Here is a 26,400-nt window from a genome sequence, read left to right on the forward strand (position 1 = left end):
CCAGTTTTCAACTCAATGCAGTAAACTTCTACAGCAAGTGTGACAGCTTCTCAGCTTCTACTATTCCATCACGATTGGGTCAGTTTTATCATTTTCATCCCCTTTATAACCTCCTTGCCTTTCAATACACTAATTAAATGCAAGCATCTACCTAGGAAATTTCTTTCTTTTCTGAACTAAGCTCTTTTTCTTAAAAAAAATATAAAAAAAAGATTATTTCAATTTGTATAGCAAAAGCATCTCTCAACAGTAGAGCCAGAACACTGCTTTTATTCAAGAAAACAGTTAGCTTAATATCTCTTTTGCTAGAATAATACTGTATTGCCTTGCTATATTGACTTCTGTTCATTAGCTTTATTCTTAAAAGAAAGACATGCTGAATTAAAAAATTGTTACCATTTGTTCCAACTGTTAGTGTAAATAAAATCTCACTAATGTTAAAATAGATTAGAGAAGAAAGTTTCTTTCATTCTGCAATTACTAGCTTTGTGCATTTGGGAGGCCTTTGTGTGTGTCTGTCATTTGCCTCTTAGTCTATCTCTGTACAGCACTTGCACTAAGCAATAAAGCAGAAAAAAATAAACAGGAAAATATGAAAGTTGGCAAAAATCACATTGTATAAAGCTGTCATTCATTTATCTCAAAAAAAGATCAAAATCTTTTAACTTCTGAAAGCATAACTGTTTCAATCTGTACCATAATATTAAAAAACAAAACAAACAAAAACCTCCCACATAAATGACAAATTAACTGACTCAGAAGACTGGTTCAGTGTTGCTTTTGCACAGAGCAGAAAGCAAATACGATTGTCATACTTCTAGTTTGGTCAGTTTTGGTTTCTTTCTTGGCCAAGTTATCCTTGATTTATTGAACTTACGCAAAATAGTCGCTTGCTCTCTCACGGCTACGAAGATCTACCCAGAACACTACTTAGATTGAATTCAGGAACCTGAATCTGCCCAATCATAGCCTCTCTGAACTTTTTACACTTTAATTTACCTTAAAACACCCTCAAGGGTTGTTTAAAGCCAGTTTATGTATCTCAACAACATGGAGCAAATCCTCCTTCATCGCTTGCTGGATTGTAACAGAATTGGTTCTGTGGGGCCCTAAATATACAAGAATTGCCAGAGGTTTGGGTCCACCCCCTCAGCACAGCTGTCTGTAGAGCTGCCCAAAAAGGAAGTGAGCATTATCCTGTAAACACTGTTCTTCCCTACTGGAGACACTGGGATTTGGGACCCACTTGCAGCTATTTCCCAGAAATGTTCCTGCCATGGCAGACTAGCCTCCCTCTTGCATGGCTCCAAATGTCAGCTTGCAAGACAAGTATTTTTTTTTTTTCTAGGCACGACTAGAACAACTAGAATAAGCACATTCACAAATAACAAAAGGACAAGAAGCACCATTTCTAGCTGGGAAGTATTGTAGCAGTTTTTACATTTACCATTAAACTTAAACAAAAGAGGAAAAAAAAAAAAAAAAAGGAAAATCACTCCGGAGGAAAAAAGGAAGGAAAAGTCATTTTGCCAGAGCAGAAAAATACACATATCTAAAAATCATTTATCTTCTTCTAGCTGATGTGTACAGAGGTACAGCCTGATCAATGTGCAATATGATTTTTAGAGTATTTTTTTTAAAGTCAACAAACTTTTATAGGAATAATTTATTTTGAAAATACAATTAAAATGATTTTAAAACTGAGCCCAAGAAAATGAATGAGGAATCAAATCTTTAAGAACAACAAACTAAAGATACTGTAAATAATTGTATCTTCACCACATTCTTGCAAATTTTCTTTCGAAGTTATGTAGAAATATGTTATTTTTGCCATTATACTACATGTCTCTTTAGTATGCTGCATGCCAGCTCAAAACCAAAAGCAAGTGAAAGGAATAAGAATATGCCACAGTCAGTCAAGAAAGACACTAGATGAAAACATAAAGATAGATACATAACTATTAGCATATTCATGTTTTAAATTACAGATTATCTACAAATATGCGTTCTAAAATCATTGAAAGTATATTTTTATCACAGAAATAAATAAGAGGTCTGTTAACACAAACCTATGACTCTATAATCATTTTAGGTGACTCTTTTTGAAATATAGATATCAATCTTGTGATTAAATAATACATTTAATTTAAATCATCACATTAGCCATGTCAACTACAGACAGTGGATAGCATTTTCCATATTCAAATCCCATGGAAGTTGCTTACAGCTTTAGCATTTCTTTTTTACCAATCGAACTAAAATTCTTTGTGATGACCTTGAACTAAATCACTTTGGAAAAATAAATAGCAAAAATATAGTTCAACTTTTAAAAACAACATAAATATACTGCTTTCCTTATATTAGTAAATTAGGATATACTCTCTTTTAAAGTGTTCATGCCCCTGTGGCTTTGATCTAAGACTTGTAATCTGGGCAGTTCCATTTGGGAACTAACATGGATAAGGAACCATTCACAGCTGACAGTTCGGAAGTGGCGACTCAGTCTGTTTTGGAGGGTAAGAATTTGCTGTTATAGCTGCGGGCTTTTTATTTTAACAGGTATTGGTGCCAGAGAAGTCCAGGAATATTTATTTATTAGTATAGATGTTGCCAATTAACACTTTGCTGGACCTAGGCAGCACAAAGGAGCAGGGTGACTGATTAAGGTAGAGATATGGCAAGAGTAAGTGAGCTCTGGCAAGGAGTGTGAAAAAAGAAAGAAAAAATATAGCTCAAATAGAAGGATAAGGAGATATTGAGGCTAGAAACATGTTAAAGGAACAACATAGTGTCTACTCATCTAGTGTGATATCCAAAATTATTGTGTCATCTTATGAAATGGGAATGGATAAAGAAATGCAGGTGGTGGATGAAAGGGAGAAGGGGACGGGCCTGCAAGGATAGGGCAGGTCTGGGACAAGTCAGCTGTGTAGGAAACTCTGCCTGCGGAAATCCCATTTCATTTTTTGTAAATTGCAAAATGCATGAGAAACAAGAAGGCCTTACAAAAGGGACAAATAACACAGACTTTTGAGATTTAGCCTGTCTTTCTTTGAGCCAAAAAGTGCCTACGTGGTGTTAAATGAGCCAAAAAATCAGACTTTACATTAACAGAAATTCCTCGTTTTCCAGTCATCTTCATAATCTAGACTCTGATTTTCAAAAAGCATATTAGAAACTGTTGCAAAATAACATTTAACAGTCTCATTTCTGATTGCTACTGGCAAGCAGCTCATTAAACCTACAAGTAAGCCATGCAGTCTCTTGGAAAAAAAAAAAAAAAAAAGAGAAAGATCAAATGTTACCTTTTTATGCATGCAATCCAGCTGAGGCACAATACAAAAATGCATGGGGAATCTGACACCAATGTGCCCTCGTTATTTTTTTCATGCATGCAACAGATCAGTGACTTCAGTTTTCCAGGGCTATATTTTGACAACTCCTAAAAGTACTAAATATTTATTTCAAATTGGGCTTAGCATTTTGAAAACTATTTTATACTAATTTGTTCTATAAACACCTGAAAACCCTTTTTGAAAAGCCTTCTTACATTTCCAGCATTTGGAAGTAATTTGTCTCTAGTCCAAAAAAATGAATGTCTGTCTCTAACAGAAAGAGCTGGATTACTGCCCAGTCCACTTCAGAACTGGATGATGCTGACTCTTAGCCATTTAAATAGTCAAGTTAAACAAGAGACAGTTGGGCTGATAAAAGGAGGTCTGTAAAAAGACTATTGCTCTGGCCATGTGGACTTACAACTACCAAGCAATGACTAGGAAAATAGTGGAAGAGAAAAATTGCCAAGTGCCAGAGAAAATTTCAGGGATTAGGTGAATGCAGGGGCACATGTTTTTTCATATCATTCTTCCTTATTGTCAGTGAGCTGCCAGCACTGCATTCACTCCCCCGATGCACTGAAAAAGAAAAGAACAGAAAAAAAAAAAAAAAAGGAGAACAAAGGAGAGGAGAAGTAGGTAATAACAGTCTATACTGAGTATTGCATGTGGATGGGCCTGCAATCTGCTGTATATATCTGAGTATGTCTAAATTATTTTCTGAACACAATAATTTGTGTGCAAGGACGAATTTACAAGTCTGTTATTAACTGGCAAATGATGGGGCGGTGAGGGAGGGGGGGAAAGACGATTCTCTTCTCCAGTTTCTTGAAATCTAATTTCATTCTGTTTTGTACACCATAGTTCCAAACGTGAAATTGAAAGAATAATGCTGCGAGTACAATTAATAACGATCAATTATTTAAAGCAGATTGTCTGAATCTGTTTTTTTTTTCACAGAATTATATCTGAAACAGAAGAAAGATGCACAGTAGTGGAAGCAATAGTAGAATACTTTTCAGGTGTCAGTCCCCTAAATCCTAATGCCCTTAATGCTTCTGGATTTAATGAAATAGAAAATTATCAATGACGCTGAAACTGGAACATCCTACTGGCACTGAGGAAAGTGAAACAGCAACTGAATATTACTTACAGAATGGGAAACCCGAAAGAGAAAGCATACATTCCAGATGAGAATATAACCATCTTTAAAATGGAAAACTGCTAAAAAACATTTTAGATTTTATTTCTCCAGTTGTGCAGTGATTTCTCCATTCATATTCCGTTTAGATCTATAGTGATAATTCTATGTGTAATTGCGGAGATATATACAGAGAAATAAGTGGATTTGCATGAGAAATTCTAGGTTTAAAAATGTTTAAAATGACAGCTGAGCTTTGAATTTTAGCCAAAGGGAAGTTGTGTCTATTGCTCCAAGTTGGCTCTAGTGGGAGAACCTGGGGATGAGAATAATCTTTAACTGCTGCAGGATCTCTCTGTCTGATTACTGTCTTGAAGCAGATTTAGACTTGAGGTTTGCTGGTTGAGGACTGAAAACTTCTGAAATTCAATCATCACATTTGAGGAGTGAAGATTTCTATTATTTGCTAATCACTTAGGATATATTAAAATTCATTAAAAAAAAAAAGGCTTAGTATATTCATATAAACACACCTTTGTCTTTGGACCAGACCCTCTCCTGAAAAGTTCACAATTTAAACATTCTGAAACAAGTCAGGAACTTATTAAAATTGAACTCAAATAACTCGTCTAAACTTTATTCCAATGGGGTAACAGTTGTAATAATATCAGTGAGGAATTCATTTGTGAACTACAGAAAAATCAAGCCCTTCAGGAATCGCATAGCAGGCACATCCTGCAAAGAGCAGAAGATACTAATAAAAATAAAGCTGCTCCTTCTTTTGCATTCATCAGAGAAAAGAGCAGGGGTGTTACCATTTATTCACTTACTTTCCTGTTTGTTTTTCTTTTTCTTTTTGAAATTACAGGCAACAGTGTAAAACCAAGGCCTTTATAGAGCATCATCTCTCCCCCGTCAAAAAAAAAAAAAAAGAGAGAAAAAACTTCATTAGAAATACTTCAAAAGATTTCTCAGACTTTCACAGTGGCTGCCCATGCTTTCATTTTCTTCCCAAATGTTGGTCTGATTTGTTCATTTCTGCAGTATGTTTTTTCACTTATAAAAGTAACTATCCAACTGTTCACAGCAGTAGTATTATCTGATATTATAACACAAGCATTTTTCTACTGTCCTAAGGTACACAGGCTCTTTTTAAGTTCTCTTCACAGAAACCTTGCAATCTGGAACATTTTCACAATTCACCTGCCATTTTCCTCCTGATTTCTTTGCTTTTAGCTACAGACAGACTTACTCCTTTTTGTTTTGGTACCTATCATTCTTACATGATTTTAATCACTTTTTCCTTTCTTAATATCATGTATTTTTTTCTGCTCAAACTCATAAACTTTTTAACTTCTAGCATCATCTATGTGTTACATTGTTTCTATATGGAAACAAGAGCAAGGCATACAGACACAAAAAAAACAAACTAATGTTTTCTAAGGAATTTTGTTTTAGTTTGCTGACAGATAATTCAAAACTATTGCTTACATTCTTAAAACCATTAAAAAAACACACACTAGTAAGTGTCCAGGATAAATCAGTTCCTACATAAATGTAAAAGTAAAAAGCTGTACAAGGATTTTTTTTTACAAAAAAGGAAGAGAAAGGCACATTTTACCAAATAACCTATTACATGACCTTATCTAAAATTATGCATATTCCTACTCTTCTGCTTTTATCCCCAAATACTTTTATTTTTTTTGCTTGTGTTAGAATATTAGCCAGCTTTAGCTAGAACGATTGCCCCTAAGATGAGACTTATGGTACTGCAAGTTATTAACTTAAGCAGAAAAACCTGAGACCCACAGACCGATCCCCGCCACTGCCCTGTTGGTGGGCGCTTTCCAGCTTGAAGAAATTCCTTTTTATAACTCCCATTTGTTTCCTGCCATTTAGCCAACTTTCCACTTATTACACGTCTCCACGCCTTAATATTAACTTCTAGTACAGAACACTGTAAATTGTTTTCTGAAAAATCAAAGCATATGATGGCCACTGTATATCCTTTGTCTGCTTTGGCAGTGACCGCCTCAAAGAATTCCAGGGAAATACTGAAGCATGACCAGCCCTTCCTGAATCCCATACTAGCTATTCTCAGTCAAGCTGTCTTTTTTTCTAATGTTTCCCCATCTGAACTTAGAAAACTGGAGCTCTCAGTTAAGTGCTTTCCAGTTTCCTAGCATAACTTTATTATTTTGTAAGCTGCAGAAAGCAAAGCTGTTAGGACTACTGAAACCTCTCCACCTCTATGCCCTTCTCAAAACAGGAATGCAAAAGTACCTACATTTTCAAAGTCCCAAAACATATGGATGTTTCATAAACCTCATTTCTGTTTTAGAAATGGAAAATTGAAGAAAAGTCATGTGCACAGAGACATGGCAAACTGGGAAAAGACAAGCCAAGATTTTATGGTCCCTGCCTCCTGTACCTCATTCATTCTCTATAATATCTCCCTACTGACTTTAGAAGCTGTCTTTAGTACAGTGTTGAAATTTTAACTAAACCTATCGTGACTATTTTTGCTCTGTTAAAAATGATTTAGGTGGAAATCATTTCACTGCTGGGCTCTGGTTACCCCAGCATACAGCTGATAATAATAATAATAATAAATTCCTAATGGTATTTAATGTATTGTTTTTGTTATCCAGCATGCTGTGGTTGTTTGATTGTTGTTTGACACATGCATGAGCAAGGAACCAAGTTTTTAATTTTATTGCTTAATTCTTACTTTATGTACTTATAATTCTCCCATAATAAAGTATGTTGCAACGAAGCTCATCTAATGTCCCTTAAAGTTGTGGCCCTGTCCAAGCAACTGTACACAAAGTATAAAAAGCTCACACTGTTTTGCATTAGAGACCAGCTACTATTTTGCATTAAAATCATGAAAAAGGGGCAATTTCATCAAGGACAAACTTGCTTGCGTTTGCTTGGAAACAAATCCCAAAGAGAAAAATAAAAAAGCACAAAGCTCTTGAAAACTAAACCCAAGGAAAACGTGTACAGAACACAGCCCTGAATTTTGATCATCCAACATGGTGATCACTTATATCAGCACCTAAATAAAAGTACATGCATGAATTAATAACAATTTGAGTTAATTCAACCTCCTCTGTTCTCTTTGTTTTTGGCAGAAAATTAGTCTCACTTAAGGCTTCAAGTGCAGGACCACAGGCATCATGGAAAAGGAGGATTTCAAACACAGGCCTTTTTTCAGTGCTTAACTCAGGCCATACCTTGGCTGGCTGCTCTAGTCTTGTAGCATATCAGCCCTCCTGAATCCATACGATGAGAGCTTATGTATCTCTGTTCTGATTCCTCTTTGGTTCTGGCACCCAAAACATATCAACACCAACTGCCTTTGTGTGAATCTAGCCCTATTCTGCACGCAAACTGGTGCCAAAAAATAACGTATATACAAATCGGTTAGTGTCACCAGTGTCAACCAAAGGGGTCAGAACCTGGTTAGCCAAGGGATAGACGGATTAATTTAGCAGCTTAAAAAGGCAACTTAAACAAGTTTATTTAATCTTTAAAATCCAGGGAGCTTAAAACATTATTAAAACCGTATTAAATATTTTCAGCTCTCTCTAAGTGCTTTTTATTCTAATGTTGATGATGAAAAATTCCATATTCATAAATTTGGATTTTGCAGTTGCTTTGATGGTTTGAAAGTTTAATTATAGGCTTGCTAAATTCAATTTATGGTACTAAAGTGTGAATTTGGGATTGTTCTTAATTTTCCCTGAAGTTTTCATTTTCTGGAAAAAGAAAGCCCTAACAAAAATGCATTTTCATTTGACAATTCATCAAACTCATTCATCTCATAGTGTCCAATAAGATAGAAATGATCACACAAAGTGTTAAAAATCCTTTTTTCTGATGAGTCTTTAGAGTTTTACACTTCCTTTCTGTAAGTTAGGCCTAATTCCAACAGTGTAAGGATCAGTCTACATCAATGAATTAAGATTAGTGAATCAAATTTGATAAATTTCTATGAGATTGCCATGCAATTGTTTAATTCATGGAGCTATCACTCATTTATGTCTCTTGGTATATTATTTCTCATGTTCAGATATGTGCTATGAAAACAGACTCATTCAGCTGTTTCTGCCAGTGTGGTTACACATGCTATGCAAGAAAGTAGTTCTTCCATTAAAATACACCCTGCTTCTTACCCATTCTGTAAATGCAATGGGAGTTAATTGCCAAAGTAACTCAAATCTCCTGAGATCAGTGGTCTACGGTATTGAGGCATCTCAAAACACAGAACTCCATCTTTTTACTCTGCCTTGGAGGTCTGTAACAATTGCCTAGATATATTTTGCTATTTGTTTTAGCTGCATTTTGTTTTTGTCACATTAGCTAACCTATGCCTTTTTTTACCCAAAACATCACAACCCCTAATTAGATCACCACACCACTTGCTATCTTCTTATTTTGGCTCTTGAATAAATTGAATTTTAATATGTTTTTAATATTTTAATATGTTAATATGAATTTTAATATGTTATTTTCCTGATTGAACCAAGTTTATGCCAGTTAATCAAAAAACATGTTTCTGCTTAAAATATTTAATATTTTGTTTCAAAACATCATTTCATGTTCTTCACATCTTTATACAGATTCTCTTCATGAAATAGTGTCTCTCCTTTCTCCAGGCAAAGCTTTCTATCTGTTATTCACTTTAACAACTCAAAATATTACTTATCCTTTAAACGGTGGCTTATCTCTCCTCCATCTATCATTACCTATCCTTTTGCTAAAACGACAAGACATAAAATGGATACTACTGTTATATGGCTACTTCCATGCTAATTTCTTATACAGATACAGCCTGTCAGTTCTAGATGACTTTGGATCAGCCCCAAACAAAAGAAAATATTTTGGATGGTATAATCCTGCATGAAACAATATATGAGCTGTACAAAAAGTCTTACTGAATCACAAGCACCTCTTTACACTCCTAGGAGATCTCCCATCCAAGCACTGCATGAATTAGAGTGATTTGTGCCTTTACATCTGTCATTCATTAATTCTTAAAAAATACAATATACAATAGTATTCAGCCTGAGGTTAGAGTCTACAGTGTCTTTGGAAAAAAGCAATTTGCTTGCTGAATATTCATTATAATTGTTTTCATACAAGAGATGCAGCCTGTTACTTCTATAACTCCTCAAACAAATTTTTCACCTTATGAAATACTGTATCTGTCATATAGGCTCATAAAGAAGGAAAGGTTAGAAATTTCATTTGTAGAGATAGTGAAAAAAAAATACTGATTTTAAGACAAGAGATTTTGCTCCAACACCTTAAACTATCCTGCATTTTCCTTTGGGAGATAGGAAAATACAAACAAGCCTAACAGCAGGGGCTAGAAGTGACTTTTAGTTCTTCTGATACAATCGCTTTGGCACTCTATGATAAAGATGTCCAGTAAAAGCTGCCCTGTTTTCGAAATAATATTGATCATCTTTAACTCAATGCTAGTTACCAGTTTTCTTTAAACAAAGTTATTATTTAGAATCAGTGGTAGGCTACAGAGACAGCAAAGGATGTTTGATGTAGGGACCCAGTTTGAGGATCCGAGAGTCTTACATTCAGACTAAGCCAAGGAGCAGTTTGCATAAAACCAGTCACAGGGCATGTGTAATGCCTATTTCATCAAGGACTTGGTTAAATCTGTGGCAAGTACATGTAAGCGCAAAATACAGCACCTTTAGAAATGCCCTGTAGCAGAATTTTATTTTTCTACTGGAATCTCAGGTTTCCCTAGTGTCTCAGTAATCAGAGAAGGTTGGGTAGGGAACTATTTTTCACACTGCACATTAGGTACCTAAGAGCTTTTTCCCCAGTTAGCTCTTGCTGAGAAAACTTATGAAATAAATAAAAAGATAGGAGCGTGAGGTAAATGTGAAATCTATCAGCCACAACAGGCACTGGCCTTAACAAAGCATAGTCACTGTGTCGGTGCTTAGTAGGCACCAGACAGCAATTATTTTAAGGAAGGATGTGAGAAACAATGCTTCAAGTATTTTTATGAAGAACTCCTCCCATGCTCAAGGGTTTTTCAGGCTTTCAGCTATTACATCTGCAACTGAAGCTAACTGTGAAATTAGCAATTTATTTATCCCATGATACATACGTACCCATTTGCAGCACTAAAATCAAGTAAGAATCAATACACAAGTAAAAGTTAGAATCTTTTTTACTGGATTTTCACATATGAATCTAATTGAATGCTCACAAGATTCCCATATTCCCACTATTCATTGTTCTTGCTGATATCATTAAAACTGTTAATATACTGCTGTTCTTTCTAAACAACATATGTGGCATGTCAAACTCAAAGGAGAAGACATCTTCTAAGAAATTAACTCTTGCTGCCTACTTAGCAACAGATTAGATTAAACAAGATATAAAATTATTGTTCATCTTATCTGGAAAGCAAAATTGCTAAATATGAAATAATAGAAAGGGCATGTTAATAATGGCAGTACTAAACCCCTCGTTCTCTGTAACACATTCCCAAAACATTTAAATTTATCAAGCAAATCCAATGCATTAAATTACGCATTGTTCTGGTTTATATTTAGTCACCTCTTTAAACTAGAAAATTTTAATTTAGTAGTCTGTGAATGTGCACATGATACTAACAAAAGAGGAATCCGAGACATCAGAAGAAAATATATTTTTCTCCCTCATTCACCCAAAATTATTGGCTTTTAATCACTATCACTGTCTCTTAATGTTTTCATTTGAAATTCAAGGTAATAAATAGGTAAGAGTTCAGAACTGACAATTTCCAGTTTCACGCAGGATTGTAGAACGTGTTTTGACATTTTCTTGGCATAAGCAAAAGCAGTAATACCTGTAGAAAATCTAAAGCATGAGCTTTCTGAAAGCCTGGTGAGTGCCTGTTTCCTATCTTCTTGATGTCCTTAAAATTAAGATCTTTTAATCTGTGTATTATTTCAATTCAACTATTACTATCATATCTATAAAAGGAGAACCCCAGTTACCTGTATGGCTGTGAGGATATTGGCTAACGCCTGGCCATAAGTGTCATGACAGTGAACTGCAAGAGCATTCAGAGGAATTTCTTTCATAACAGCTTCCAACATCCTTTTCATACTTCCCGGAGTCCCCACACCAATTGTGTCTCCCAGAGATATTTCATAACAGCCCATACTGTACAGACGTTTAGACACCTGAGTAGACAAGAAACACAAAGAGGTCAAGGTGAAGAGTGAAACACACAGTTAAAAGGACACATGTACTGCTGTTAGTTGTAACCCTATAACACATAGGGTTTTGTCTCACTGAGGTGGACCTACTATCAGAAATCCTCTATTTATTCTTAAAAATTGCCACTAAAACAGCATCCCAAAGACTCTCTTTTTGAAGTTTTTAGTTCTGTTTCCCTACATGGAATAACCAACCAAGCCAAATCCATCAACAACATGCTTTTCGACTCTCCCACAGAATCCAAACAGGCAAGATTTTATACGATGAATTAAGTTTCTGTCAAGCCCTTTCCCAACATTTTCCTTTCTTCGGGGATTTTCCAGCTGTTTGGTTTTCTTCATGTACTTTTCAGCTTACAAGTTGTACAGGATAAAGACCTGCCCTTTTGCTTGCTTATTACATGGAGCCAAGCACTTGGCTGAACTAAGACAATAAATAATTAACTAGAAGCCTGATTTTGCTTTCTCTTGGCACTGAAAGCAACAATGAAAACTGAAGTTTTAACATACTCTAGCTAGCATCAATTTTGCTTGCTTTTCATAATACCAAACATTAAAATACAAAAAAAAAGCAAAACTGTAAAAAGAATTAACATCATGTCCTTATGTCTCAAGATTTTTCCTAATACCAAAGAAAACCCTACACAAATGCTTCTTATGTCTATAAGTAGAGCCCTAAATGTGCCTGGAATTATGCCTTTGAGTTTTTTTGTATGAATAAGGGATTTGAGGTCTGGCCCTGTAATGTCTGTGTGGAGAGAGATATATACCAGGAAGCACAAAATTATGTTTGCACTGAAAATATCACCTTAGAAATTGAATATAGAAACTTTCTATCTTAGCTTGTAGAATTTATTTGGAAAGGGTTTTAATTTATTTTCAGTTCCTGAGTATGTTTGTCCCCTTTAGCATCCCCCACTGTGTAATAACACTCCCAAAAGGAAACTCCACTGGCATGGAGTCCCAGTCTAGAAATCAACTGTTTAGAAATAACAAAAAAAAGAATCCTCTTTTTCCAGGACAACTTCAGTTGCCCTGTGCTTTGCTGTTAAAGCAATTCCAAGACTTCATTAGTAGGATTGCTGTGAATACGTCTGAGGAAGCTAACAAAGCACTGCACCAGCAGTCCCGGATGGATTAATATTGCTGTTCACTTAATTCAAAGAACAGCTGAAAAAGAACTTCAAGTAGTCTGAATTGCTCTGCTCAAAGCTTGCAAGTTCTGTGACTCTTGCAAATGTAGTAAAACTCTTTGTGCTTTAAAGTCAGAGTCCTGGATCCATACCATCATAAATTCGATATATCCTTAAGCACAGGACATTCACAGGATTTCATCTCGCAGCAAATTTTTATATCGTCAACACAAGACAGCTGTTTAAGCTGGACCACAGCTATAAGAAAAAAAAAATGGATCGTCTGCAGTTAGATAACCCCCAATCTTTTGTCTAATATCTGCGTGAAAGCAGCAGACTATATTTTTAGGTGTTTGTTTTCTATATTTGATCCCAGGTACTTCTAGCTGGCTAGAAATCCTGTCAGATTCAGTTCTTTCATGTGCTCAGTCTGTGGGTCTTTCAGCTTTTGGAAAATCAAGCTCTGAAAGGTCTTGATAGAGAGTACTAACAAGGTGACTTGGTTAGCCATCACTGACTTTCCATGATCTAAACTTAAACTTAAAAAGCAAAGAGGTATATATTTAATTCCAAGAAAAATATGTATGTTTTAAAGTTGAATGGTAGCTTTTTGTATTGGATTTTCTATCCCGCTGTTCTTCTGTCAGTTCTAGCTTATCTTAAGAGAAGGCTTGCTTGCTTAGAGTTTTGTTAGTTTCCAGTATGGATTTTGGGGAGGAGGGCAAGGAAGAAGAGAACACATTGTTTTGTCAGTTTAATCAGAACTTCATGACGTAGCTTTGTTAACAGAAAAACGTTGTGCTCTGCATTCACTGCTCAACAACCTCACTGTGCACAAGTCTTGTACTGCTCATTGTGGGAGTACCGCTCTGATGCCAGGCACTGACTAAAATGTGAGGGGCTGATCCAGTAGGCGTTCCTTAAGCACGTGAACAATTCTACTGCTGGAAAGAAAATCTAAAATTACACTCTTAAATTGAATATAAACAGGTTGCATTCCAGTTACAGATTTTTTTTAAGTGAATAATGGCATAAATGCAAACTTGTGATATAAGGGAAACTTTGAAATTATCTAAATAATATTGAAACAGAATACATACATTTTCTGTGGCCTGATCAGCATGGGGAAATTACCACATACTGGATAATATTTGTATGAATTCACTGATCTAGGTTAAAAGGGAACTAAGGCAAGAAAGATGCAAGCAAAGAGACAACAGCTCCATACAGAAACAGCCGAGTATATGCCTAGAAGACAATGGGCAACACAATTAGTTTCAAGGATGTTACCATGGGTTTCCAACAACTTTCAAGCCTTATTAACCTACCCTTAAAGATCACAAACTAACTGGAGGATTGTAAGTGGTTAAAAAGTGACTCCTTTTTAGAAAGCAGAGTTATAAAACAGGGTTATTCACTGGTTTATTTTACAGGATGAGAAGAACCAGATGGATGTCCTAGATTAATTCTACAAGTCTGAAGGCATCTCAAGTTTAGACCCATTAAATCCCTATGTGTAAAATGGTTACATATTTAGTAAGCCAGAAATACATGTAGTCTGGTTTGCAAACTACTTCTCTTAATTACTTTTGTTCCAGGTTTGGAAAAAAAAAAAGGCTTGAAAAAAATCTGCTCTCTGTGGCTGATCTTGGAAGAAACAGTATCAACCTAAGCTGTATTTGCTTTTGCAATGCAAAGTGTCATGGAAGTGACATGCTCCCATCCTCGAAAAGATGACCAGCAGGCAGCTCTCTGACAGAGTTAAGCAGCACAGACAGTAATTCTTATAATCCTGATTCAGCAAAGAATGAGTGCATGTGTTTATGCAAAACCCATTAACAGCTAATCAGATATTTCTAGATAAGCATCAATTCTTGTTGAATCAGGGCCTGCATTAATAACTTAATGAGGTACCTTTTAATATATTTTTAAGCACATACAGAATCATGAACAGATAGAAAAAAACTTACTGTGATGAACAGAGAAAACATAACAACTGTGTGAGTAAAAGGTTTGGAATACTCTCCCACTGTCACACTGAAAGGGAGCTCTTCTGTGCAAGGAGAGCAGTTAGTTTTAAAAAATGAGCAACACATGGAAAGAAGCCTGTTGGAGAACATGATATTGCAGTAAGCAATTTACCAACAGCACAGCTGAATCTGTCATCACTGCTGTAACTAAAGCTGTGTCACTTCTAAATTTCACTTCATACTAAAACCAATTAATTTAGAAACACTGAATACCTTCCAATTTAGCTATTTTTTCAAAGAGTGCAAATATATGTGGCTGCCGTGGGAGCAGCACTATCACAAATTCCATCTGGAATGTAAACTAGAAGATGCAGAAGTACAGGACCTGGAAGCCACACACACAGAACACAAGATATAAGACAAATATTGACTAGCTGCTACAGAACAACAACCAAAAAAAAGATTTGGAAATTCTGCTAAGGTTCCAAAAATAGGTAATTAAGTGTAAAAGGCACAAGAAGGAAAGAAAAATCTTCTCAAGGAGCAAAGTCAGCATGTCTTGCTGACTCTTGAATTCTCTCACTTTCATGTCCACTCTCAATTTTGCTCTCTGTCTTCCTGCAGAAATCTGTATTTCACTCTCCTGCCTTTTTAGGGCCTCAACTCTGTCTCTGCTGGAGAGAAAGGATGGACAAAACATCTCCTTCCTTCTCTTTTATCTTACTTGGAAAAGGGTGCTGGGAGGGAAGGAGTATCATAGGAGTGGAGTAAGTAAGCAGCAGGAAATGACATTGTGCATGGGTTTTGATTCATGCCTTAATCACATGGTATTAGCACCTTATGTGCCAGAAACACAGTGTTTTAGTAGTGGCACTATGGATGGACAGTGTGCAATACGCTCACGGGAGCACAGAGCACATTTAACAGCACGTTCCATTCGCAGGAGGAGGTTGTGCTGGAAATCATCTCATGCAACATGGTCCACTGACATATGTACTTGAGTCTATTTCCTTAAATATTTCCTTGACATCTTGTTGAAGGAAATAGCAGATTTTTTCTCAAGGTTGATTATAATAAAAACCCATTATTTTCCTTAAACTTGACTGGATAGGTTGAAAAAAATAGTGAGGTTATACAACAAGTTTTAGAGTAAACTATGTTTGTGTTTGTTTCCCTTAAATTTTATTAATTAAAGACCTTTTTAAGATTAAGTAGAGAAAATAACTCAGGCAAATTTTAAAAGGCATATTTTTACCATTAGAAAGACAAGCTAGAAAGGCATTCTTACTTCTGCCACTTTAGTTGGTGTGATATTTCCTTCATAGGGGCATCCCAGCGCGCACGACACATACCTGCAATAAAAAGAACAGCACACTAAGATAGTTTTGTTTTATATAGACTTATCAATATTGGTTCACATGTTACATTCAAAAAAATGTTACTTTAAGTATAACTTTGAATATTTAAGTAGATCATAGGGTAATTAAAATTGCATCAGATGAAAATAGCTGATTTCTCTTTTTTTAAATCACAGATCATAGTTTTACAGCATTATCTATGGACAATGTCTGTCACAAATTGTAAAGGACTGGTAATGCAGTCAAGTTAATGCGGCTGCAGGAAAATTCAATTTTCCTGGTATTTCCTTTTTAAATTTTAAAGGCCAGTGCAATTTTTTTTTTGTCTGGCCCACACAAGATATTCAGAGGAGTAAGATATCGATTACCTCTTTGTGCCAGCTACCTGGACCATAGATAGCAACACAAGGACACAAGGAAGTTAGAACAACCCTTCTACTACATTAAATGGAATTGTGGTGAATGGCTCTAATCCTACACCACACAATTTCTCTGATGGCCTTTCTATCCCAGTACTCCAGAAAAAATGCTAATTCAATTGCTGGCTGCAGCTTAAGTATGGTTTTGGACAAGACAAAACTGAGAAACCAGCCTGTGTCTCTCAGCAGCTATCTGCTCCACAAAGCATTAAAAACGCCACCACTGAGCCTTCATTGTTCAGTCCTAACACTGTGTTAATGTAGAATTTGGTTTAAATTTCAATTTTTTAATGATAATTAAAAGCCATGAAATTCCAATTGAGCTTTTAATTGTTGATCTTAAATCGATTAGGAATAAGATTAACCTAGCCAGAAATAGGCTTTCAAAATCAAAACATGTCTGGCTGTACAGGGATTTACAACAGATTCAGAAGCAGACAGAACCCTAGTCCCAATGGGAGGTTGCTCAACAGCTTAAGCAGAAAACAAGAGCCTTCATTGATTCCCCATCATTCTGTTTCCACGAACAATGAAGGATAAAATGTTAAATTATACACTTTATAGTGCAAACTGGATTGATCTGAATGGATGCCAGTTTGTATATAGTCAAGATCCATAGGGTAAGGGATATATTATTTGCAGCCGAAGAAGAAATTGATAGAATGTGAAATCAGAGTGAGTAACAGGCAAAAACAAATTATGAAAAATTGGTCAGCATTTTACCATCTAGAGCATATTCCATTCCAATAGGTGAGTGAGAGTGTTACACAGTGGAACTAGCAGTAAGAAAGAACTTAAAAAGAATCTGAGTAGTCCTGATGAAGAAATTAATTTTGTTTCCACTAAAAGGGCTGGGTACATTACATCCTGCTCGTAATTCTAGTCCAGATTCCTACTGAGCATGATTTCAATTATTTGTATGTTATTATGAAAACCACATTCCCAAAACTTGGCAATAGACTTCATCAAATATGTGCCCTCCTTGACATTAAGATGTCACGATTTAAGTTTCAAATTTTTGAATTAGCTTATCTACACTAAAAAAAAGAGGTAGCTACTTTCAAAAGTAAAAACATTGCCTAGCTTTTCAGTGATATGTACTCAAAGACAGCTTAAGATAATTTCCATATATTTTACATGCATATGCACAGATTTTCAAATGAATCTAGGCATGAATATTCTCAGACCCAAAGGATTTTTATCATAATACTATGCTACCTAGGATTACAGAACACACAGACTTTTACTGGGATTATTTTGCAACGTAAGCCACAATGCTCATTATGAAGTGAGAAACAGTACTAAACACAAAGAAAGTAAATGCAAATGCTCCCTCTATTAGCCATATCTTACATGTTCCTAACAGCTACATATATATTATTATCAAAAAGACCTGCATTTGGTAGTGATAATGTGGCATGAATGACATCTGGAATGGGGTACAGCAAACCAAATAGGCCAAGGGGTATCCACAGAACAAGGAAATACTCCCTGTAGTTCACACCGGCTAGCTGAAAGCGATGACCTGAGGAATCTGCCTACTGCAGTGTACAAATCTGTTTGAGATTATGAGCTCTCTGCATGCTTATATCATCGTGCTTAGGCTAAAATTTTAAACAAAGAAAATATGGCAGACATAATCTATCTGGACACTGATATTCAGTATTAAACTTGAGATAAAGACTTATTAAAAGAACTAGACAAGTAAGGAACTTCCTAACAGACAGAAAATAAAGTCCTGTGGAGATTGAAGAAAAAAACGTTAATAAAGTTCATCAAGGATGAGTTTGGCACAATTTTTATTTCATCTTTTCATAAAATTAATTGGTGTAAAAAGTAGAAGCATAATGGTAATATTAAATTTAGTGGCATTGTACAAAAAAAGTACTGTGATTCTATGAAGAAGGGACAGGAGAAATAAAAGCGGGACTCAGTTCACGGAAATGATTAAGTGAAATGTCTAAAATGAGGCTTTAAAAGATTCAAATACATTCCATATATACATCAGGACAAGTATTTTCATTTGTACGTAACACTAGAACACTGAAATAAGAGATACGATTTGAGTCATTCATAGAAAAAGTAATACAAGCTGGAACTGATGCAGAAAAGGGCTGCTACAGCTAGCTGGGGTACGGAAAGCTTATCATATAAAAGTAGAAAATACAAGAAAATATGCAGATCTACATAAATGAGGGAAGATAATCAACTATTTGCTCTGAGCATTTGCCAAAACATCTAGACCCAAGGCAGCTCTGGATGGAATGCTTTGTAATTGCACTTGTGCAGTTACAAATTAATAAGTTTCAGTGAGAGGAGATAGGTTGTGATAGAAAGGTAGATCTGCTATCTGTACCTTCATTTGGCAGATATATATTTTTTCTTTAGTGTTTGAAATAAGCCAAAAGGCATTAAAAGAGAAAAGAAACTAGCCAAAGCAGAACCCCAAAACCACCACCTACGCCCGTTCAATACTTCATTTGGAGACAACTCCACATACTGAGGGTATGCTTAGAAATAAGAAAATATCAAGGAGACAGAGCCACTTACGGCAACAGAGGACAAAAGTGTAAAGACAACCCTGGTCAACTGCAGCAAACACTACTGACAGGTCAAAAGAATGAGGATAGACTACTGTTTCTGAGATCTGGTCATCGGGGAGTTTGGTGAGAGCTGTTGCAGTTGCAAGCAAGGAACAGAAGCCAAAGTGTAGGAGTTATAAGAGGGAATCACAGAAGAGGGTCCCCAGACAGTAATTATAAACAGCGCCTTCAATGAGCTAAGGAATGAAGAAGAGATAGACGATGAGATATGAGATGAAGAACTGAGTGAGGTCAAAAGTGAAATTTTTAAGAGACAAATGCTTGCTTATATTGCAATGGAAAAGAGCCAGGGGATAGTGAGAGGTTAAGAAAGAGAATAAGGGAGGGAAGAAATAAGAGGGAGAGCAGAATGTGGGGTCACTGGGGCAAGTGGAAGGGGTACAGATGGAAAGTAGACAAGAAACTTCTGCTGCTCTGACAGTGGAGGAGAAGAAGGAGGAAGGATTATAGAAGGAGGGAGTACAGAAGGAAGATCAGATTATAGCTATTTTTCCTTAGGAAAAATGAGTAGGATCCTGTTTGAAGAAAAGAAGCAGAGGGAAAAAGAAAAAAGAGTTTGAGCAATCAGTTACAGAGGCAACTGGGATTCAATTTTGGGATTCAATTAAGCTGGAGAATACAGCTGTTTTCTAAAAAGATGGCAGGACTGAAAGAAAAAAAAAAAGAATTTGTAACGAAAAAGGCTGTGCTGGTCTCAAGATATTCACCAGAGACACTCCACACTATTAGAGCAGAGGCAAATTTCTAAGAGTTCACAAAGCAGACTTTGCAATTGAAGTGCTTAATTCTAGTATGTGCTTAAATCTTCACTGCATCAAGGCCAGAAATTTTTGTAGCTTAACCATGTCTCTAGCATCGAGAAAAGAGCCCATGCAACCAGAGGTGAAAAGAGGGACCTGCAATATGTGAAGCTTGTGCTATAAAGCTGCTCTAAGAAAATACAGGTAGATGCTGTTTTTCTCAATCAGGTTCTATAGTAAAAAAGTGATAAAGAGAAGCACTCTGCTTGTTTTGTCGGGCAGAGCTTTCCCAGACACTTGCCTGTTCTCCAGATTTCACTGCAGGTGAGTATCTTTTGGTAGACTCAAAAGTTGTTTTTTTTATGCTTATAGCAACAGTAACAACTTTACTGTACAATATTTTGGACAAAAGTGCTAAACAGTCTCTGGGGATGGGGAGGAGAAGGAAGAGGAAAGAAAGAGAGTTTTCAATATCTTTCAATAAGCCAAAACCAAATTGCAATGTTCCATAAATGTTATAGACAGTATACGGTCCCCACAATCAAGGTCACTAGCAATGGTGATAATCACCACACAAGCCCAATGACTGTGAAATGCAGGATAAAAAAAACACAAACGGGGTAAATGAGCAAACTTTTCATAAGCAAAGTGTGTTAAAGCAAAATGAATCCAAGCAGAAACTGAACTCCGTGTTGTAATCAGCCCTTTGTCAGCTTGTTTCAGCAAGACTTCCAGAGCCAGATCCACAGCTGCTACCACAGCTGGAAGCATGGAGCCTCCTGAGAAGCCAGTTGCAGACTCAGATGCTGCTGTTTCCTGTTTATTATTATAGTGTAAGTTCGCATATAATTTACCATGTTCACTGCAGATGTATTTATTTTTATTGGATGTTCGTGCTAAAGTGTATATGCCGATCATTTCGTGAATTCATAATATTAAGGTTGATATATTCTGACTCTTCGCAGAGGAAGCCATTTGTTAGGAACAGGCAATCTTTACTGTAAGGAGAGAGAAAACGAAAGAAGAGGGGAGGGAAAGGAGATTCTTCCAGAAAAAGAATCTCCAAGCCAAGTCCTAAATGTGTAAGAAAGGCCAGCTTTTTTTTTTCTCATTTTAATTTTAATTAAAAAAAAATCTTTTTACTTAGTACTTATTTCTAAACAACATATGTGCCATTCAAAGTGAAAGATTATGATAATAATATTCTCCATTACTTTTGAGTGCCTGGAAACACAGCTACAGTTTGTGCAAAGCAATGCAAAAGTTAACTTTCCACGTAAAATCAAAGCAAAACTATGACTGTAACAAAGGGCCACTTAACCACTTCAGATTTAGTGTATCTGTTAAGCTATGAACCAATGAAACCAATGTCATACCAGCAGACATACTGCATTGTTATTTTATAATTTGATAATAACATTTACAGTCTAATTTTACATTATCTTTCCGAAGAAACAGAAATCATTTTGAATTTCCCCAGGAGTCATATATTAAAAAATTAAAAAATTTATCTTCTTTGACTCACCAGCATTATTTTCTACCTTTCTGCAGGCACGAAAATAAATAAAAAATAAAATTAAAATAAAAAATAAAGTAAATAAAATAAAATAAAATAAAATAAAATAAAATAAAATAAATAAAAGTGTGAAAGGTAGTACAAAACTATTTCCTAAGGAAAAGCTCTCCTCCTACACCGTGTAATTATCCAGTAAGATAAAGCTAGTATAATGGCTATTATGTCTATTTCTTAACCTATTCCCAGTCGACAAAAACACACACAGTCCCTACATCCTGGAAATCTCTGTATTCTCAAGTTGTGCCAGGGGACTGCGAGCAGCTGGCTTAATGCAGTGTGAGCAGAAAGACTTGTTTACCACTTACACACAAAATGTGCTGCTTCCAACTCTATGAAAGGCACGCCTACATCGTGGTGTTCCCAAAGTCTCAAGGTTAGGCTGACTTATAGTGACACGAAGGTGTCAGCTGGTTTTCGTAAATACCTGAAGCAGTAAGAATGGTGTAAACCCCCTGCTATCAGCGTAACTGTGACTACGCTAAAGAACTGTTCAATGTTGTCAAAAGGGCAGTCTAAAGCAAATCCAGAAAAAAAAAAAGTGTACTCCATCCCTAAGTATTCCAGAATGCCAGAAAATAATTGAATTCAATGTTTCTGTCTGTATTCATAAAATGCATGCAGTTTTGAACTGTACTGATTTGTGCAAGACCACACTGTTGGAGTGTTTCTCATAAAGTCCCTAATTATACATATAAAATACAGCAATATAAGGCCAGCCAAATGTATGAAATGTAATAAAAGGAAAAGAGGCATTATTGAACAGAATTATAAAGATGATATTACCTTGATAGTCAGAATTTTTCTAACAAATTTTCCAATTAAATTATTCAAATTAAATAGCTGATTATTAACTCCTGGAATAATTTGTTCTAGGTATATTAAAATCAGTATGTGCTCAAAAATTCAAAATAAATCAAAATATCACTGGCAGATGCAAGACAAGCAAAATGATTTTTTAAAATAATTTCTATAATTTTACATCTTCGTCCATTATCACAAATTCTTACAATAATAATAATAATAAATATTTCCTGTAATCAACAAGGAAATGTATCTGTAATAACCTGCAACACTAGCATTATAGCATAATATTTAAAGATACTAAATAATACTGCAAAAAAATAACCAGTGTGGTACCTACCTGTCATAGCAAAGATTATTTCTGTATTTCAAGTACATCAATCAATATTTATACTTTATACAAGGACAAATACAAGCAGAATATTGATATTTTTCAATATTCTTTTATATATTGTGAACTTCATCATACTGCTCATTCTTAAAAGTTACATGTCTACAAAATATATTTTAAGGGAATTACAGGCATAATTTTAAGAAGCAGCAGCTTCTCAAAGAAAGGCTTTTAGAATTAAAACTGTTATTCTACAGCAAACATTTCCATCTGTTTTTCTAGCACTGAACCTCTAAATATTTGCATGCAACTTCACATTTGCACATGCAAATAGTCCAGCTGGCCTCAGAAGCGCTATTCATGCAAAACTTTTTCAAGACTGGGCCATAAGTATGCAAGATTGTTTTTAATGATGGCCACAAAGCGCTGCTCTTTTGAGACAAAAAACATACTATTTTCAGCTTTTATATTCCCAGTAAATTTGCATTAGGATTACAACAGTCAGGTACAGGATTGATCATTTCAACAGAAGGTAGTTGGAAGCTACTTCACTTTTACAGGACACAATCCATGTGCTGAAGTTCCATTTGTGGGAAAAATGGGGACAGAGGACTCCTTATTTCACCCCACCCAAGGAACGTGGACTTCTATTGTAGTACTTGCATTTTATTTCTGTGTCTTTTTAAATTCTGGAATGCACTCAGAGGAATCTAGCTTAACTAAAATGTGCTTGTCTGACATTTTCTCGGTATACTACATTTACATTTGCACTACATTTAAACCAAGACACAGTCAAGTAACTACTTGTAATTAGCACATGCCACAGCTTCACACCAATCTTGGCTGTTTGGCTTCATCTTTATGCACTGGAAGAGTAGTCATATTTTTTAATAGTACCTAAATTATGCATTAAAAGATGCAATCCTAAAAGCAAGAGTATTTTGTGCCATTTCACATGCAAAATATGCATAGTAGTCATTAGCTGACCACAGTTTAGAACACTGATTTGGCACAGTGTCTCTACAGAATGTGTCCCAGATGTTTTTATAAAGTTCTAATGCATGTACAAAGAATAAAAATAAAAAAACCCTTTATGACACTAATAAATGGTCTAACTTCTAAGACCATATGCAAGATTTCAATTCTTCATAAATATTTGAACTAATTTAGTAAACATTTAGAAAACTGTGTACTGTGCTACAGATTTTAAATGTGACAGCTGACAACATAAATTTTCTGGATGATGATCGAGTCAATGTTAGTGCAGCTGTAGCAACAGTTAGACATGCAAAAGCTTAAAGTTTAGTTTCAACTCAACTGAGTGCATTTTTCATGTGATTCAAGGATTGCCAATGATTTACACTCACTACATAAATTCTAAATTGCCAGTAAAAATAGGAAATAAAATTTGAACCCCTTAAAATTATTTTTGGAAGCATTTTTCAACTATACAAGTAAGGAGTTAGGGCAAAGCACTAAATTATCCATTTCCTGCAAATAAGTAACATTTAAACAACAATAGCGCTTTAGAAAGGAAACAATCTCTGTATTGAAAATAACATAAATACAATTTATGCATATTAATATTTTTATTACCTAAGTAATTCAAGCAAAATATTTAGCATACCAAACTCCCATAAGAAGCCAGACTGTGTAGATATGGGAGTTTGCTTGAGCAAAGGCTGCAGGTTTGGGGTTTTTTTTGCCTTGGTTACCTAATAGGTCTCAGTGTACAGAGTGCATATCATTGTCCACTGCTTTATTCAATGTCATCTTGTACCACTAATTAATGCATTTATTATATCATTACTTACAGAAATTACAAGGTCCATCCTTAGGCACATAAGGATGGGGTTCATCTGTTCTAACTTGAGCTATCAAAGAATCATAGAATCATAGAATGCTTAAGGTTGGAAGGGACCTTTAGAAGTCATCGAGTCCAACCCCCCTGCACATGCAGGGTCACCTAGAGCACGTGGCACAGGACTGCATCCAAGCAGGTTTTGAAGATCTCCAGAGAAGGAGACTCCACAACCTCTCTGGGCAGCCTGTTCCAGTGCTCTGTCACCCTCAATGTTAAGAAATTGTTCCTTAAGTTCCTGTGGAACTTTTAATGCCTCCGTTTCTAACTGTTTCCTCTAGTTCTGTCGGTGGCCACCACTGAAAAGAGACCAGCACCATCCTCCTCACTGCCTCCCTTGAGGTACTTATAGACACTGATCAGGTCTCCTCTCAGCCTTCTCTTCTCCAGGCTGAACAGGCACAGCTCCCTCAGCCTCTCCTCATAGGGCAGATGTTCCAGGCCCCTGATCATCCTTGTGGCCCTGCGCTGGACTCTCTCCAGCAGCTCCACATCCCTCTTGTACTGGGGAGCCCAGAACAGGACACAATACTCCAGATGTGGCCTCACCAGGGCTGAGTAGAGGGGCAGGATCACCTCCCTCGACCCGCTGGAGATGCTCTTCTTAATGCACCCCAGGATCCCATTGGCCTTCTTGGCCACGAGGGCACACTGCTGCCTCATGGTCAACTTATCATCCACCATGACACCCAGGTCCCTCTCCGCAGAGCTGCTCTCCAGAAGGTCGGTCCCCAGCCTGTACTGGTGCCTGGGGTTATTCCTCCCCAGGTGCAGGACCTTGCACTTGGCCTTGTTGAATTTCATGAGGTTTTTCACCGCCCAGATGTCTAGTCTGTCCAGGTCCCTCTAGATGGCAGCACAGCCCTCTGGGGTATCGGCTACTCCTCCCAGTTTCATATCATCAGTAAACTTGCTGAGGGAGCACTCTGTGCCTTCATCCAGGTCATTGATGAATAAATTGAACAGGACTGGACCAAGGACTGACCCCTGGGGGACCCCGCTAGCTACAGGCCTCCAACTAGACTCTGCACCGCTGATCACCACCCTCTGAGCTCTGCCATCCAGCCAGTTCCTGATCCACCTCACTGTGCACTCATCTATCCCACACTTCTGGAGCTTGCCCAGGAGGATGCTGTGAGGGACAGTGTCAAAAGCCTTGGTGAAGTCGAGATAGACGACATCCACCGCTCTCCCCTCATCTATCCAGCTGGTCATTCCATCATAGAAGGCTATCAGATTAGTCTAGCAAGATTTCCCCTTGGTGAATCCATGCTGACTACTCTTGAGCACCTTCTTGTCCTCCATGTGCCTGGAGACAACAGCCAGTATGAGCCGTTCCATCACTTTTCTGGGGATGGAGGTGAAGCTCACTGACCTGTAGTTGCCTGGGTCCTCCTTCTTGCCTTTTTTGAAGACTGGCGTGACATTGGCCTTCTTCCAGTCCTCCCGCACCTCCCCTGTTCTCCAGGATCTTTCAAAGATGATGGAGAACGGCTTAGCTATGACATCCCCCAGCTCATGTAGAACTCTGGAGTGCATCCCATCAGGGCCCATGGATTTGTGGTTATCGAGTTTCCTTAGCTGCTCTCTGATCCAAAAAAATCATCTACATCCTATGTCTTGGATAGGTCATTTTTAGGGCTACTAAGAGAGGATAGGATCAAAAGGAAAGATCACCATGAGGGACTTAATTAGAGCACACATGATAAAAACCCTGAAGGCTGCCTATAGCTGAAAGCGTATTTAGAGTGACAAGCTCAGACTTACATGCCCTGTGCTTCAACAATCGTAAATAATATTTAATTATCATAATTAAATAGAAGCTACTAAACAAAATAAAACCTGAATTTATTTTTCTCCTTGAAGTAGAAAAGAATTAGTA

At 36.5% G+C, this 26,400-nt stretch overlaps 1 protein-coding gene across 1 annotated transcript in view; it reads right to left on the minus strand.

The window, feature by feature from the left end:
• Window positions 1-26,400, minus strand: part of HMGCLL1 (3-hydroxy-3-methylglutaryl-CoA lyase like 1) — a 73,599-nt gene that overhangs the window by 16,015 nt on the left and 31,184 nt on the right. Inside the window, exons 6-7 of the mRNA XM_088530618.1 lie at window positions 16,118-16,181; window positions 11,502-11,690 (exon numbers count right to left, since the gene is read on the minus strand). Of these exons, the coding sequence (XP_088386744.1) occupies window positions 11,502-11,690; window positions 16,118-16,181 (253 nt within the window). The remainder of the gene's footprint in view (window positions 1-11,501; window positions 11,691-16,117; window positions 16,182-26,400) is intronic.

Source organism: Tinamus guttatus, unplaced genomic scaffold (genome assembly GCF_059628265.1).
Source record: "Tinamus guttatus ecotype Peru unplaced genomic scaffold, ASM5962826v1 Tinamus_guttatus_pri_ptg000383l, whole genome shotgun sequence".
NCBI classification, from domain to species: domain Eukaryota; kingdom Metazoa; phylum Chordata; class Aves; order Tinamiformes; family Tinamidae; genus Tinamus; species Tinamus guttatus.